The sequence below is a fragment of the Balearica regulorum genome, chromosome 2 (assembly GCF_011004875.1).
Source record: "Balearica regulorum gibbericeps isolate bBalReg1 chromosome 2, bBalReg1.pri, whole genome shotgun sequence".
Classification (NCBI taxonomy): Eukaryota; Metazoa; Chordata; class Aves; order Gruiformes; family Gruidae; genus Balearica; species Balearica regulorum.
This window is the reverse complement of record NC_046185.1, coordinates 162,471,439-162,487,800: the sequence shown is the minus strand read 5'-3', so window position 1 is coordinate 162,487,800 and position 16,362 is coordinate 162,471,439. Positions and strand designations below refer to the sequence as shown.

Sequence of the window (16,362 nt, the reverse complement as noted above, 5' to 3'; positions counted from 1 at the left end):
CAAAAACCTCCAGTTACTGGTGCATAAGGCCAGACATGCCTCAGTGTCATACCTGTCAGCCCAGTGTAGCTGTCTGGGTGCCTTAATGACTTTCTGTGCCTTTGCCTCAGGCTAGATCCTTCCTTTGCTTACTAACCAGTGCTAAATCCTCTGCCACGTCCTACACCTCTTGATGGTCTTCCATTAAGCTCTACCCCTACAATTTATTCACTCCAGAGCAATCTGAATGTTATATATGAAGCTTTCATCCCATCCTCAAGCATCTTATATGTGTCAGTCCACCTGTATGTACTAAAAGAGAATTGGATCTGACCTGCCATGAGATGTCCTCAGAACAGCACCAGATATTGCAAAAAATGCTAGGGTTTTGTTTGTCTTTAATTGCCAAAAACTGGAGCATTATGTTGTTAGGACATGCTCTGTCCCACCTGGTCTGACCCTTTCGTTCTCACCTTGCGATGTTCTTGCTTAGACATGCTGCTTTCACAGTCCAGGATGCTCTGGTACCTGCAGGGAAGACAGGAGATGGCATCTTAACCCCAATTTAGCTGGACTGTATTTTTCCATATAGTAGACAGGCTCTTTATGCCTTCCCCTACCTTCTGGAAAATATCAAATCCAACAGACTTTAAATGCAATCTTGGAGAGATGTGAAAAATCCCCTGAAGAGGACTGGTTTTAGGTTTAATGCATTAGTTCAATGCGGTGCCACTAGATCCAGCATGAGGCCTCTCTACCCAAGCTCCATACAGACGTGTCCCTGGAGCAGCCCATCTCCCCACTGGTGGAGGGTGTGCTGAGGGGGGTATATTGGCTGAAAGTGATGTATTACTGCATTTTGCTGAAACATGACTTGCAGCTACAGTCAGGCTTTCCAGAAGGTTGATGCGTTGTTTATTTATTCAGCTTTAACTTACTGTAAAGGGATTTATCAAGTCAGTACCTGACCTAATATAACACCAGTCAGGAATGAGACCTTTGCAGAAGAAACCACCTTCCTTCTCTTCCTTGCTGTGGGGAGTGCACTTTCGACTTTCTCCAAAAACCCTGTCAGATAGATGACTATTTACAGTGAAAACTGACCAAGTTTGGGATATTTGGAATTAAACTGTCCCAAGGGGAAGTTCAAGAGACAGTCTTGACAGCTGCTCTGTCACTCTTATGTTGAGGGAGATGTACTTCGAGTTCTGTTGCTAATCTTAATTTGTCTCACTCTTGGCAGCATTGTGGTCTGATCTCAGTTATGGGTTGAAGAGAAGAGAAGAGAAGAGAAATTAGCCCTTAAAGGGCTTGGGTTGAAATGCAAGTCTCCCTGGAGCATTTTGGTTAGAGACAGTTGAGAGAAACCAGAAGTGCATGAGATGCCCATACCCCTCTTGTCTCCTCATCAGCTCATCTCTCCGGCATTTGCTGGTTGCCCTCGTGGCACCTTACAGACTATCAAGATTAAAAGCTTTAATTATCCATCTGGGAATGCTCCAGTCATTGGGGTTGAGGGCAAATTCCTCTGTGTCATTGTATTTGGGGAAGTTTGTCGAGTGTGTCTGGCTTTTAAATCAGGACTTTTCTTCCAAGACTTAATAATGCATTGGTAATAGCTAAGAGCACTTATGGCAGAAAAGCATTTGCCTCTAACTTGAGACCTGACATGCTGGGATGCTGGAAAGACCTTATCTAAGTGAGATTTGTTTGTTATGGACGTGGGAGAGGGAGCATCTACCCTGGAACCCCTCAGATCTAAGGTGAACTGCAACCATAGATTAATCACCCACCTGGCAACCAGTTCAGAGACAGACACAGATTTTCTCAGAACTGCTCTGTGCTCTGGACTGCTCCTTGGAGAATGGCACAGAAAAGGAAAGGACTGAGCTGGCTTCAGCTTCTCAGCTTTTTCCATGTTCTCTGTCTGCTGGCATCGAAGCGAGAGAGCAAAGGTTACAGTGCTGGATGTGAAGATCCAGGGAAAAGAGGCCAACAATTAGTGCATCCATCTCCACTCATGGGATTGGTGCATCAGTAAAGGGCAGTGGAACAAACACAGCCTTCACTGATACATCTGCGAACCTCATCACACAAATTCACTTTTGAAAAAAATAAATTAGAGTTAAAGAAGACACAATTTAAATTAAATTACTCCTAATGCGGGGAATGGGTCTTTTCGACCTCTGCCTACCACTTTTCTCATTCTCTTAGATCACCCAGTTCATCTCTGTGACAGGGAGAGGGAAAGAACCTAAAGAAGAATTAGATTGAAATAATTTTAAAATTATTTGATGAAAATTTTGCATACGCATCATTGGTTAAAATGTTCGTATCTTTCCAATGTTGCATAGACCTGAACCAGCTCTGAATTCAGGCAGTAACTGGAGAATTAAGCACCTCTTGGCCTCTTCTGCCAAAAATGTTCTTGTTTTCCAGGCTTCAGAAATGCGCAGCAGAAGTCTCAGGCATTGGATTTACAATGACCGATCTGACACTTGGAAGTACGTTAGGTCATCTGTGGTTCATTTTCTGAATTTAGACACAGCTCTAGGGACCTACAAGTTATATATAATTGCTCTTTAATTACTGACCAGACGTTCGAACTATGGGATTGTTAGATACTTCTATTTAGATTTTGAAAGCACTTGTTTTAGAAGTATGTTGTTGGCAAAATATGTTTCATAAGTGATTTCTGTTGCACTGGACTGAATATTAGGCTGTGCCCAGAGCCAGCGTCCACACGCGTTTGGGTTTTCATTTCCAGATGTGCTCAAGAGGAGCAGATTTTCGTGGGGAAGGGGGTGACATTCAGCCTCTCCTCTCATGCCTTTAAGACATCCAAAATCAAGACCAGAGGGAGGGAGATATATTTCTCACTAGTTGCTTTAGAAATTTCCTTTTTCTTTCTTTCCAGGTCATTTTCCATAATGTTAGAGAAGAGACAGATTTGTTAGATCACAGGCTCCCACCTCCCACAGTCCAGGGATTGTTTCCCATTTTTGCAGTGGTGTCTAACTTTAAACAATTCCAGGTGAAGAGCCCTTGAGGGATTTACTCTGTGGCAGAACGACTCTGTTAGTAGGGAAATGTTCCCTGATTTTCCATTTATATCTCCCCTTTTCCTTAAATACAGTACAAGCAGTAGATGGAAACACTCTTCTCAGCCCACCCCGAACAGTTCCCACAATCAGCACAGCATCCCCCAGTTGCTAAAGGTTTACAGGATTTTTCTGATATTAATTCATTCCATCTTCTGTGATCTGGGAGGGTTTTTGTGTAAAATCACTTACATGCTAGAGTGCTTTCCTCCACCCGAGATCTGCCATTTGATAGTCTCCTTGGGGCTTTTCAGTACTGCGCTTCTGACTCCTTCCTCTCCCCCTTCTTTACAAGACAGGAGGCAAAGTCCCTTGGCAAAGCTGCAATTAAATATTAAAAGCTGATGTGGGAACGGGGATGGTGTGAATTGGAGAGCTGGCACTGAAGAGCGGAGGAGATGAAGCCTCCTCCCTGCTCCTGTCAGCCTATTGCCAGTTATCGAGGTCTCATTCTTCCCCATAAAAACACCGGGTCAATTCAGATCCCAGCTGGGCCATGAATAGCCGTCTAGACCCAAATCTAGATTCTGATTTGAGTGGAAATCTGCTGGAATCCATCTCCCCACCTTGTCCTAGGTGGAGCAGAAATGAGCTCCTCTGCATGGGGATTTTTAAGTGGATGCTTCTGGCACAGGTCATATATTCTTCCCCCAAACGAGCAAGTTTTTTCAGCTCAGTTTGTGGTCCCCTGTGCTTGTGGTTTCACTGGGGAGGTTTTGCATGAGCTGCAGGAGAGAGCATCTTCCCGGGGTGTTAACAGCTCTAGGGAATACACTGCTCCTCCTGGCAAAAGTGAAAGGCAGGCCAGGCCTTAAGGGAGGCAGGGTCCGGATTAAATGAATTGAAATACTTCACTATTGGGAGCAAGAAAGGGCAGGACTGTCTGAGGGGATCCGATTTAGGCAACATCTAAGTCTGATGAAAGTCGGACTTTGGCAAAAGTAATCTCTTAGCCCTCTCAAAAAGCATCATGGCCACAAACAGAGCTGCTTTTGCACCTAACAATAACTGGGTTTCTATGAAGCTCTTTCTGGGGATTTATTCTGCGCATGCTGGAAAGTTGACCAAGCAATAAAGCCAGTGCACAAATAAGAGCAGGTAACAGTGCGTTGGTTTATAATGAACAAGAAGGGCTGCATTTGACATCAAAAGCTGGAAAATCATTTACCCAGAAATGCCTAAGCTAAGCAAGAAACCTTTGACACAAGGAGTGAGTGAGTTAGGGCAAAGTAGAGATTTGGATAAACAAACCGGCTGTCCCTGTCATTACTTTACAAAATAATAACTTGCACTTCTCCATATGTTCTGATCCAACTCTTACTAAAACAAAATCTCTTCATCGAGCTTTTATTTCAGCACCTAAAACCAACTGAGAAACATTAATGATTTTAATTCTCTATCCTGTGGGTACAGCGAGTCTGATTTCATACGCTAGACTCTTCTCATGCTCTCAGTTGTGTTCGTTGCAGCAGTGCCTAAGGACCATCCCTAGCCCTGGCTTTGTACATACTCAGATTTGTGCCAGACCTGAACCCTTCATGCTTGTCCTGTGGTCCCAAGGTCTCCCTGACCTGCTGGATGTTTCCCACTGAACAAGATTCAGTTCTTGGTGGATTTTATATGATGCCCTGCTCTGTAATGGGATGATACCAGTGACTTCAGTAGCTGCTGGGCTACCAGAAGAAAAGTCTTATGGAGGCTAGAAGGATTTTAGTTGCATGGGCAAAACAAGGATCTGAAGCTGGGATGCTTCCCTGTTGGTTATTTAATTTAGAGGAGAAGGATTTGGCTGAAAGGATGAAACAATGAACATGGCAATCCATCCAATAGTGAGTAATAGAGGCTGCTAAAAGACCTGTAAATTTTTTTGGGCACTACTGCTATCCAGTTCCTCTCTCCGTAAAAAGATCGCATGAAACAATTCTCTGCATAGCTCCCAGGCACACTCACTAGATGAAGTGTGTTTTGAAACTGGTTTTGCCACAGTTATAGTGCCCTAGGCTGGTTCTCCAGCTACTGTCTCTGCTGGAGGCCTTGCTCAGCTCACAGTGATTTCAGTCTTCACTGTTAGTGGTGCACTGGGTTTGCTCTGTTGACAAGCATCTGTGGGAAGATGAGGTTGAATTGTTCATGCTGAGCAGTTTCTGTGAGCTGAGAAGAAGAGGTGAGTCCCAGTCCAGAGAGAGACAAATGTCTGCTGCATTAGAGCTATGCACACCTGCACACTGCTGGGCTGCTCCGTCTGGGCCCCTTGGTCCCTGCTCCCCAGGGCAAAATTCTCCAAGTCCTATTCCCTGCTTCTCCTTTGCATTATTGCATTATTTTCATGTTGCTGTAAGTAGCCCCACTGGTTTGCATGGAAAGGTGTCTGAATCAGGTTGACTTGCCTCCAGGTACCACATCACGGCAGTGGAGGAGTAGTTAGAGGATCGAGGGACAGAATGTAGCAGTCCCCAAAACAGCTTTTCCTCCCAGAACCAAGGAAGGGAAATCATTACTCTTGGAGACTGTTGGGGTTTGCATCTTGCCTTGTGAGAAGTTGGAAGAAGTCTCTTGCAGAAACTGGGATCTTTGATGTGACATTATTTTTGAGCTTCAGCAGTTTCCCCAGGTGGAGGAGAAGGGATAAAGAGGTGCTGTGAGGACCCCTCTGCACATGTTCTTCTGTGGCCCCCAAATGCTCTTATCAGTCACCAGCCCGAGCAAATCTTGACCAGTTTGGGACACAGATTTTCTTTCGGCTGCTCTGCTCCTGTTCTCCAAGGGGAGCAAACAGCTCAGCATTGACTGTGCTCCTGGAAGGGCCTTTCCAGATGTCCTTAACTCTAAATAAAATGTGGTGCCCTAGTATGCCAAGCTATAAAGAACAGTCGGCCACAAATACCTCCTCTGTTTCCTGCAGAAAGGTGGTAACAATCATGTTACTTAGGTGCGTCTCCATCCCAAGGACCCCTCTACAGGGTCTCACCCTGGGAGGGAAGATAGCTGAGACATTTTAAGCCAGGCTTCCCTTTCTCTCCTTACTGTGATAAACAGCCAAATCACATCCTTTTCCCTCAAGCAATGGGAATATCCCTGCGGAAAATGAGAAGGGAGCTAGATAATCCTTCAGATAGTTCCACAGGCCTGGGCAGAAAAGTGATGCCACTGGCATGCTCCTCTGTAGGGTCACAACTCTACTTGTTAGAGCCACCCTCCCTTCCTTGTCCTGTGACTGCAACGCAGACCTTCTCCGGGGTAGAGGATGGAGCTTTATTCCAGTCACTACAACACTTTTTTGCCTGCCCAGGAGATGTCCTGGCCACCACACTAGGAACAATAAGGTGTGCCTTTTGGTTTTGTTTGCTATGGTCAGACACCCTGCGGGGACACCGAGGGCGCTTGGTTTGGCCAGCTGGGACAGAGCAGAGCATCCTGGCTGGATGCTGTGGTTTGGTGTTGCATCCCTGGCAGAGGTGTTGAGCTTTCCAGCGTGGGCATGAGCAGGAGTGGGCAATGCTGCCTGCACCTTGCCTGGGCAGGAAGCAGCAGGCAGGCAGCCATGTGAGCCAGGCAGAGGGAGTACAGGCAAGGCACAGAGGCAGCTAGCGAGGAACTTTGAACTGGGAGCTGCTAATGGTTAACACAGACAATTATTTCTAGCTGTGTCAAACAGACTGACCTAAGCCCACATGAGATTTGTGCTGACCAGACTGGGACAGTGGTTTACATAACCACCTCTTTTTTTTTTTTTTGCTTCTTCTTTTTTTGCAGTTGTATAATGTTGTTTGGATAGCTGTATTCCCACTAAAAACGTGTGTGTTCCTCTTTCTTTCCCCTCATGTGCCCAGTCTGTGTTGCCTTGCTGCACGCATGTCTGTGCCCTGCTTGTCAGATGGCTGCATGTGGGGATGGTGGGATGGTGCAGGGTGCGAGCGAGCGTGAGAGGGAATAAATCAGTTTGGGTGTGAATAGAGATCTGCTATTTGTTATAAACAGATTGACGCATAAATGGTTTTCTGAAAAATAGTGGTTGTGATGTGCGTTTCCTCCAGATTTGATCCCCTGTCAGGGAATTTACAGCAAACTAGCTACAAGGAATGGAGGAAAGAGCCATATTTTCCACTCTCTCCAGCATGTTCTCCCCATTTTTGGGGGGTAAGGAGAGCAGTTTGCCTGTGTGGCCTCAGGGTTGTGTATGTGGCTGCATAGCAAGTGTTTAATCCTGTAGCTGAAGGCACTGTGCAGCTCCGGGGAGCTGATGCTGGCAGAGCCGATTTCTTTCCTTTGGTCTGCTGGGTAGGGCTCTGCACTAGCAGTTTGCTAAGGTTGGGCGCATTAGGGGAGGAAAAATCCCTGCAAAGTCTCTGGTATCGCTTTCTCTCCGCTCTCCATCTTTTTCTCGTACAGAGTATCTGGATCCTCGCAGTCATTTCCATAATTATTGGTTTCATGTTAAGTAACCAAAAAATTATCTATCAAACGCACATGTGGAACTAATGGGGCTTATTTGAAAAGACCTGTCTTTGCATTTACAGCTGGCAAATTGCTCGGTCCATTTTAATGAGCTTCCACAGCATTGGCACATGCTTGGGAGGGAGCTCACGTGCGCGCTCGCCCCAGGCTGCCCGTGCCCCTCCCTGGGACTGTGGGGCTCCGGTTTCACCCCAGCACGCTGAAACACAAACACGTGCTCTGCGGGGGCAAGCATGGGAAAAGTGCTGCAAGAACGTCCATGGATGTACGCTCCCTTTGAATGCTCCCTGCTGCAGACCGCCTAGTCTTTTTTCTGATTTTTTCATTTTAGGAACCAGGGTGGAAAGCTTGGGAAACTAGATTTTCTTGGGAGACCTCTGTAGCGTAGTGTAACGCTGGTCTCAAGATACTCAAAAGGAGAGAAGGCTTCTGATGGCCTTCATTTTAGAGTTTTAGGGTCTGATTTTGAGAATAGCACCAGCATAGCCTGTAGAACCTGATGGGGTTTGTGGGTGGAAAACAACCTGAACTTCCAGCTACAAGACTTGTTGAGATAAGCAATGTCAAATAGACTCTGAGTAGAGGAACAAGGACTCAGGTCCCATGGCACTTTGAAGATGCCAAAGAAAAAATTTGATCATGTGGGACAGTTAAAATATGTTTTCAAGTCAGGACTGTTATTGCAACCAACTCTTCCCAGAGATGGCGTCTGTTTTGACAAACTGGAGTTTTCTGATCGTGTTTCTGCCCCTCAAGGTCCACCTGGTCCCAGAAACTCCCCAATATCCATGCAGCAGGGACCTTGTGCTGCCCCAGAGTTGACTGTCTATTGACTCACAGGGGACCAAGCTGAGGGACAGCAGCGGGTTATCTGGGTTGGGGTTGCACTCAGCCACAGCCCACCATCTCCCCAAGGAGCAGAGCAGTCCTTGGGCAATGCCCCAGGCTTTCCTGAGCTGCTCTCAAAGGCAAATGACGATCCCCAAAATCCCCTTGATTTCTCCCATGCCTTTCTATGGGTACAAGCCACATCCCCTAACTCTTCATTTCAATTATTTATTGCAGAAGAGAAACTGCTCGTTTATGTGGAGGTGAAAAATGAATGCTGGAGTGGGAGGAAAGGTGGAAAGGTGGAAAGAAGGAAAGAAAGAAAGGAAGGAAGGGGAGGACTAGAGCTACCTTTAATTTTGGAATAGAAATAAACCTATGCAACTAAAAGCTGTGTGACTCTTCTCACCCTGAGCACTCTGCTTGTCCCATGCAGTGCTTTTTCTCAAGGAAAGACTCTGCCTTTTCAGTCTTTAGTGTATAAACCATCTTGTTCTGACCATATGGGACTGCAGCATCCCTTTGGGCTGGTCATGTTTTTTGTTCACAGGCTTTTCCCTGTGAAAGGGGGTGATTGCCTGAGATGGTTTTATGAAAGTGTTTGGAGGTGGATGTTTCTTCCACCCTCCCCAGCAAAATGCGAAACCGCAGATTGTTCAGGCTTCAGTTTCTCATTGAAAAATATCTTTCTCCTGCCCCGGGAAGCTCTGAAAATTAAAACCAGCAAAAATACATTTCTTGTGAGAAGGAAATATTTCCCAGCTGCCTCTAAGACACCGTGGGGCTCTGTGTGTGTGTCTGCAAATTACACAATGTGCGTATTCTGTGCTGTTCTACTCTGTGGCCATACAGCAGAGCTGGGTGCAGCCATAATGCAGGGCAAAACTTCCACTTTCCTCCTTTTTTTTTTTCTTTCTTTTTTTTTTTTTTTTAATGAGCTGGAGAATACACACTGCCCTGATTGATGCTAAAGTGCTAAAGGAAGGGGAAAGGCAACAGCAGCCCCTCAGCATCTCTGCACTCTCCTCCCTGGCAAATGCACTCTTGCACACAGTTTGCAGTGTATTTTTGGGTTGTTCGAAAGATGTGCAAAGGTTTGGTGACCATTAGGGTGTCTTTTTTCTCTGTGCCTGCACTAGAGGCTCTTGGCACTGCACTCTTGTACCTGGAAGTGTTGACTCAGAGGAAAGGCACCGCTGCAGAGCAGCTCAGGGGCAGCTGGCTGAACAGTGCTGCTGCCTGCCAGCCCCGACCACGAGTCTTGCAGCAGATAAATGGGAAATCTCTTAAGATCTGTCTTGGAAACGTGAGCGTGCGTAAATCTAGGTGAGGGGGAGATGCTCCCCACATCGGGCTCAGCAGAGTGGACAAAGGGCCAAGCAGCAGCTCAGGTCCTGCCTCACCGCCGCCAAAACCCACGCTGCATGCAAGCAGCAAGCCCGGCTTTGCTCGTCTCCAATTGTCGGCGGAGGAAAATGTGTGTTGCTCCATCGCTCTCAGCTGGGGGTCTGGCCCTGAACGTATCTGGAGCGTAACGGCTGCATAAGGACCCAGGGGTGTTGGGGGGTGTGTGTTGGAGCAGCTCCCCAGGGCCCAGCCCAGACAGCCCTGCTCCATCTTCAGCTTCTCTCCAGCTGGCTGGGGCGCTTGGCAGCTGTCATCGCCTCCTCTCGGTCCCCGGGCTGAGTTCCCTCCTGGTGCTGGTTAGGAGCAGGGAAAGGGTTTTGGGCCAGGGGATAGGGGATGGGGCAGCATTGTGTCAGTCTTGCATGTGTCCTCACTGAGGAGCTGTATTCCCGAGCCCTATGTATTTATCTTGAAGGTTTTTACATTGCCAGCTTGATGCAACTGTTAAGAAATAGATCTGGCTTCATATCTGCATGATCCTTTGGAAAGATGCAAATAAGGAGGAAACATTTGCATACTCAAGTGGGATCTGAGTGAGATTTATTCAGTATTATTATTGTTGTTATTATTAACGGTGGTGTGCTTCTACTAGTCTCTGAAAGGCAGAAAAGGTAAAAATAAGAGAACTCTTCCAGCCCTTCTTTTCCTGTAAAGAAAAGATTTGTGAAGCCTGAAACCTCCCAGCCCATGGTGCCACCATTTACTCAAAATACAGACAGTGATCTCCAGCCATGAGAAATGGTGTATTAAAGGATTCGGAGGCTGCCTGCGTGCATCCCGCAGCTGTCAAACACGCAGAGCCTGGGGGATGTCCCCACCAGGAGAGAGGTCGTCTGTCTACAGCAACGTGGGCACATATGGAAGAGTGTGTCGGCAGGCGAGGTACAGCATGTGCCCTCAGGAGCTTAACGTGCCTCTGACAAGACAAAACCCCATGGGAACTACAGGCTGTCGATGGAGAGGAGTCAGCGAGCAGAGATCAGTCATGGTGGTGGGGGAGGTAGGTTTGGCGATGCTGCTGTCTGCTCAGCCAGATACTTTTGCTGTCTGTACAGCAAACTCAGCATTACCTGTGGACAGATGCTGTGTGAACAAACCCTCAGCTGCAGAGGCTCAAACCCCTGCTGTGTTCTCCCCCTCCTTGCTTGTGACCTCTTTGCATTTCTGAGCTTCATTTCTTTGTTTACAACCCTGTTCTCTGTCTCGTCTTCACATCTTCAAAGGTAAATACTATAAATACGGTGTTTGTCAAGCAGTTTGCATGTGTTTTCCATAATCAGTATTTTTCTTCCCTATGGGATGCTGTAATCCCTTTTTCTTGAAGGACTGAGCATTCACTACTCCCCTGACCCCAGAAGGTCTGTTGGGAAATGGCCGAAGGTAGACCCAAAGAGCATCTGGGGAGCTTGTCTGCCCAAAGAAGGCAGTCCATTGTGGGTGGTGGGTTTGGGTGGCTGTTAAATTATTGTTTCTAAATAGTTGTCTTCCAAGTAGATCTTTTTTTTGTGTGGGGGTTTTCCTGAACCACTTGCCCAGAACTTCCTGCTGCCCACAGATGGAGGCCTGCATCTATCACTTGCTCTCCCTGGTGCATCTCACTCACAGTTGGATGAGCAAAGGGGACAGATCCTGAGACACATTTCTTCTATTGAGGCTCAAGGGTCCTGCTTGCAAAGTTGTGTGTGTCTGGGGACAGGGCACTTTGGTTGGAGCCCTTTTCCGTGGATGGATGCTGTTGTTGCCGTACACTTCCACGCTGTCGTTGTCCTTGGAGGAGCATCATGCCAAGCAGAAGGAAAACATCTAGGGAGTGGGAAGAAGCAAAAGTACCTTAGCTTATTCAGGTAGTAAAAGCTCCTTGGAAGATGCCCTAAGCCAGTCTCTCACAGGGCTCTGTACTGGGTTTCCTGATGGTGTGGTGCAGATCGTGCTGCCTCTGTAAGGTCCTTCCAACTGCATTTATAGCAAGAGATGAAGCTTCTCTTTGACTACGCTGTCACACTGGGAGAACTCCCTGTTCCCCCATCTTCTGCCCTTTAGGTACCAAACGTGTCCCTGACTTGTGCAAAATGGTCTGAAAAGGAGCACGTGCCCACCTATTTTCGGACAACGGACCCACTTGGCCTCCTCTGAGGACACAAGAGGGCGCTTCCACCTTACTTTTGGGGACCATTCCCTCATTTGCAGGCATTTCTCTCCTCTTCACCCCATCAGCTGAAGAAGGTTGGGTGAAGGTCTTTAAAGCAGGGAACTTGTCTCCATATGTGTTTGCAAGGCACTCAGCTGAAGGGAGCTTCATCCTTGCAGAATTTCCAGAGCCTCCCACAGAGTAATTAAATCATATTTATTTATACAAATTAGGGGGTGTCTCCACTTCAGAATCTGACAGATTTTCAGAGAATACCTCAGAGGAGCTTGGTTCTGAGATATGTCATTGATTTTCATGATTCACTGTGAGAAACACAGACATGTCAAAATGGCATTGCTGAAATCCTCTCTGACTGTAACAGAATTGATGGATCTGGGGAAAATTTGGTTTAAAAATAGGAGGTGTGAGCCTGTGAAGGGAGAGGGGACAGATTTTGTACTCACTGCCCCAGTGGGTGCAGCGGCAGAGGGGGGTGCAGTGAGCACATCAAACATCTGGTCTCCCCACCACCAAGGAGGACGCAGAACAGGTAAGAAAGCTGTCAGAGGTTGGGAAACTACCCTGTCTGTGTCCATTTAATAAAGGTAATTTCCTCCCAAGTGTTCTTTTCCTGAGAAGGTTGTAGCCTGCTGTCGGCTGTATCCCAGCCATGCTCTGGAGATGGAGACCTCAGGACCCCTGACCTCCAGGCTGACCTGCAGTGCACAGAAACGTCATGACACTGGTGGTAAAAGGTACTTTTTATTCACTGCTATATCCAAGTGCTCCATACCTGGTTTCTGAACAACAGCCTGGGTTTCCAAGCTGCACTGCATAGGCAGTCTTGATATTCCCATGTCGGCTCACTCTTGGGACCTGGATATAGTCTCCTGTGTTGGAGTCTGCTTTCCTTCCTCCATCCCCCTTCAAGGGATGCTGTAAGACTGTTTCCAGACAGGCTGTCCCCAGAGGAGCACAGAGTTAAGGGACACCCGTTCAATGGGAACATGTTTTGTCTTTCACTACAGCTATGAGAGCAGGGAGTGCTGCAGCTGCACCTAATTACCTACTCATAAATAGAGCCCAATTAGCCAGTGCCCAATTTTTCCTGTGTATCTTTGTCCCATCACCTCTCTTTCAACATGGGGAAAGCAGTTTTTCCTTCATGTGTTTGGGGATGCTTTTGCTAAGAGCTGGCAGAAAGGGGCAAAACATTTATAGCAAGAGCAGGGCTGACCTGGAGAAGGGCACAGAACATGCTGCCAGTAATGTCTCTTCATACAATCTTCAGGAGAAAATCAGAGTACTGGGGTATTTTTCATCATGACAGTAGGGCTTTAGGGTTTCCTAGGGCTGCATGGTCTCTAGGATGCTGAGATAGTGTTTTTTTGTGAGTGCTGGGTGACATTGGGTGGGTTACTCCCTTTTTTTTAAAAAAAAAAAAAGACTTTTGAATCAAGATGCTTTTAAGATGCTTGTCTTGCAGAAACTGCTATATGGGAGGCAAGGTTTTTCCTGAAAATCAGACCATTTTCTAGTGTATAAAGGTGTGTTCTGGAACAGGATGCTCCCCAAACACTAGTTACATGTGAAATGATTTTTTTAAAATGTTCTAGTTTTAAAGGAGCAACAAAAGCCACTGGGAAAAATAAACTAAACGTGCTTGGCACTTTTGAAAATCAGAGTGCCTCTGTTTAGGTCCTCAAAAACAGAGCTTGACACAGAGAGACTCTGATTTCCAGAGCATCCATACCTTCTTAGGGCTGGAGTTGGTGAGGGGGCTTGTAAGCAGCACCGCCAGGCTCTGAAACTGTGTGCTTACTTTTCAGCCAGCTACAACTGAGTTAAAGAGATTATTCTTCTCCACTGTCTCATTCCAGGTCAAATCCAAATGTTCACCAGAAGAAAGAAATTTGGGGCAATCAGGATGAGGTTGCGTCTGTTTCCTCCTTTCCATGCCTCAGCCCCAGCCCAACCTTGGCAACCGCTGATCCCAGTCTGGTCCTTGGGCCTGGAGCAGGTGTTTTTGAGCCCAGCTTGCTTCCCTGGTGTCTGATGGCCTCCTTCCTGCACCATTGCCTTGGGGGATTTTGGCCACAGAGCCATGGACAAGGTAGTAGGAGGGCAGAGCAGGACATCTTGTGTCTCGGTAAGATCCTTTTTCAAGACCAGCAGGTCACAACCAAGCACTTTTTCATCCTCAGCATGCACCCTGGCACTGTTTTGGCCTGGGGTAGCGTGACCCCAGGCAATGCTTGAGTCTGGTTTGGATGTGGCCACATTGCTCTGGGTTTCACTATATGGATGCATGCCGTATTTTCAGGACTACAGAGTGACTTTTTATTAGCCCAGAGGCCTCTCAGACTTGGGGATTACACTTAAAAACATGCTTAGTTCTCCTTAATGTACACACAAGGAGTGTACACAAGTACTGCAAAAACTAAACTCTTCCATTGAACATCTGATCCTTTCTGAAAGAAAGTAGGACCTCTAGGTGGAAGAAATCGATGTGGTTAAGAACTTTATCATCAGACAACCACTATCTGGGCAACCTCTCAGATGGGTCATGCTCTTGTGCACGAGGTGGCACAGGTATTGGTTTGGTTTTTTTTAAACTCTAAAAACGGCATTTATTTCTCCATCAGTAGAGAAATGTGGCAATGTCTTCCTCTTTATAGCCCTAATGATATCTGTTGGAAGGATCTTCCCCATGGTCTTGTCCTTTTTTTCTGAAGAGCATGTCTGAACCCTCCTTTCTTCTAAGCCTCCACAGTTTAAAATCTTGATCTTCATAGCAGGCAAGAAGATGACGGAGAATTTCATGAGGGGAACATGCACCTATTTGTCTTAGTAAGCAGGACCATTTTTATTCTGGGTCCTTTGGGGGGTCTACATACTTCAGTTTAGTCACTTCTCCAGGACTTGACCTTGTAGCATTTTCTTACTGTTGTTTTCACATTTGCAAGTTGCCTTTTCCCACTGGGCTCCAGGCTTGCACGGGAAAACGTCCAGACCAGATACCATAAACCCATGAACAGCATTGCTTAATGTGATCCATTTTGCAATGTTTCCACCCGTATCTGTTTATCCCCCTTGCCTGCCTTTTCACAGCAGGGCGGAGGCATTTTGCTCTGCAGCTCTTGGCGGTTGTGACCTCTGCATTCACAGGGACATGCTGGCCAGGCTCGGCCGAGCACAGATGTGAAAATGTATTGCAGATATTCACCACTTTTTCTTGACCATATAAGGGAACGTTGCCCTTCCTAATGCTGGGGAACGGGGGTAGTATGAATAACTTGGAGGATTAAGAATGAAATTTGGAGCCTTTTCCCTCTCCTGGTCGCAGGCTCATGGGCTGGGAAGGATTGTTACCATCTGAGGGCTGGTGAAATGGGTTGGCTTCTTGCTGTTCAGCTCCCCAAGCTTGTTCCAGCAGTTTGTTGGCAGTTCTGAATGGGTCTGCGGATCCAGCCTGGATGGAGTCCTCCAAACCAGGGCTGGAGAATACGGAGACAGCCTGCACGCAAAATCTGGAGTCACTCACTGCATCCCCACTCTGCGGCTAAATAGGGCACTCAAGTCTTCAGGGCTGAAGTCCATCTGGCTCTTCACAGTCACTTAAGCAGTGTTTTCAAACAGCAGCTGCCAGGGCACCCTCCTCTGCTGCTTTGTATGCCAAGAAAGAGAAGACCACCCCTTGTCTGCAAGGGACATGAGTTCAATGTCTACTAACCATTCCCAGCTGCTGCTCTCAGCCAGGGAAGCCTCATGGATGTAGGGGAAATGTGGGGAAGGTGGTCCTGGAGTCCCACCTCTACCCTGGGAATCTGTGCGAGAAGGAGTGGTGATCTGCCCAAGGGGGAAGAAGCTGGGAGATGATTTTAACAGTGTCTTGAAAGTGAGTGAGGTGCAGACAAGGCCTGTTCCCACAAAACGTGCAGAGATGTTGCATTAATGGGAGAGGAAGCAGAGCTCTTAGGCAGTGTGTTGAGGTGACTCTTTGAAATGACCTCCAAGGTGGCTCAAAGGGACCAGAACTCTTAGGCAGTGTGTTGGGGTGACTCTTTGAAAAGGCCTCCAAGGTGGCCCATGGCAGTTGAAAAGCTCAGCTATGAGTTGCCTGTGCTCCTGGTGCAAGGCTCTCAGCAAGGTTAAGGGGCAGCCTGAGGCACCTGAATTCAAACTCCTATGGCCCAGATTTACCTCTGAGCTTGGCCACATGTCTACCATGTCCATGCTGCCTGAGTTGGTAGTATTGCCATTTTCTGGTTGAAGCTGGGCCACCCTCCTCTATTTGTATTTTCTGTCCTGCTTATTCCCCAGCCTTCTCTCCTTTGTCCTGTCAGCTCCCCCCTGCTGGGAGTTGAACCTCTTTCCAGATGCCTGGCTGCTCTCCCAGAAGCAGCACAGCACCATTGTAATGTGTAATTAGGCTGGAATTCTCCTCCAGCTCCATCTTTTATT

The 16,362-nt window shown here is 47.2% G+C and overlaps 1 protein-coding gene across 4 annotated transcripts in view; it reads right to left on the bottom strand.

The window, feature by feature from the left end:
* XIRP1 (xin actin binding repeat containing 1) overlaps nucleotides 1–3,368 on the bottom strand; it is a 33,515-nt gene extending 30,147 nt beyond the window's left edge. For 2 of the 4 annotated variants that reach the window (XM_075746732.1, XM_075746735.1), the window contains exons 1-3: nucleotides 3,273–3,367; nucleotides 1,773–1,909; nucleotides 453–507 (exon numbers count right to left, since the gene is read on the bottom strand). In XM_075746732.1, the coding sequence (XP_075602847.1) occupies nucleotides 453–507; nucleotides 1,773–1,897 (180 nt within the window). In that variant the 5' untranslated portion in view covers nucleotides 1,898–1,909; nucleotides 3,273–3,367. Of the gene's footprint in view, nucleotides 1–452; nucleotides 508–1,772; nucleotides 1,910–3,272 lie in introns of those variants that run through there. The other 2 variants (XM_075746733.1, XM_075746734.1) reach the window with 2 other exon arrangements.
* Nucleotides 3,369–16,362: the final 12,994 nt, after the last annotated feature.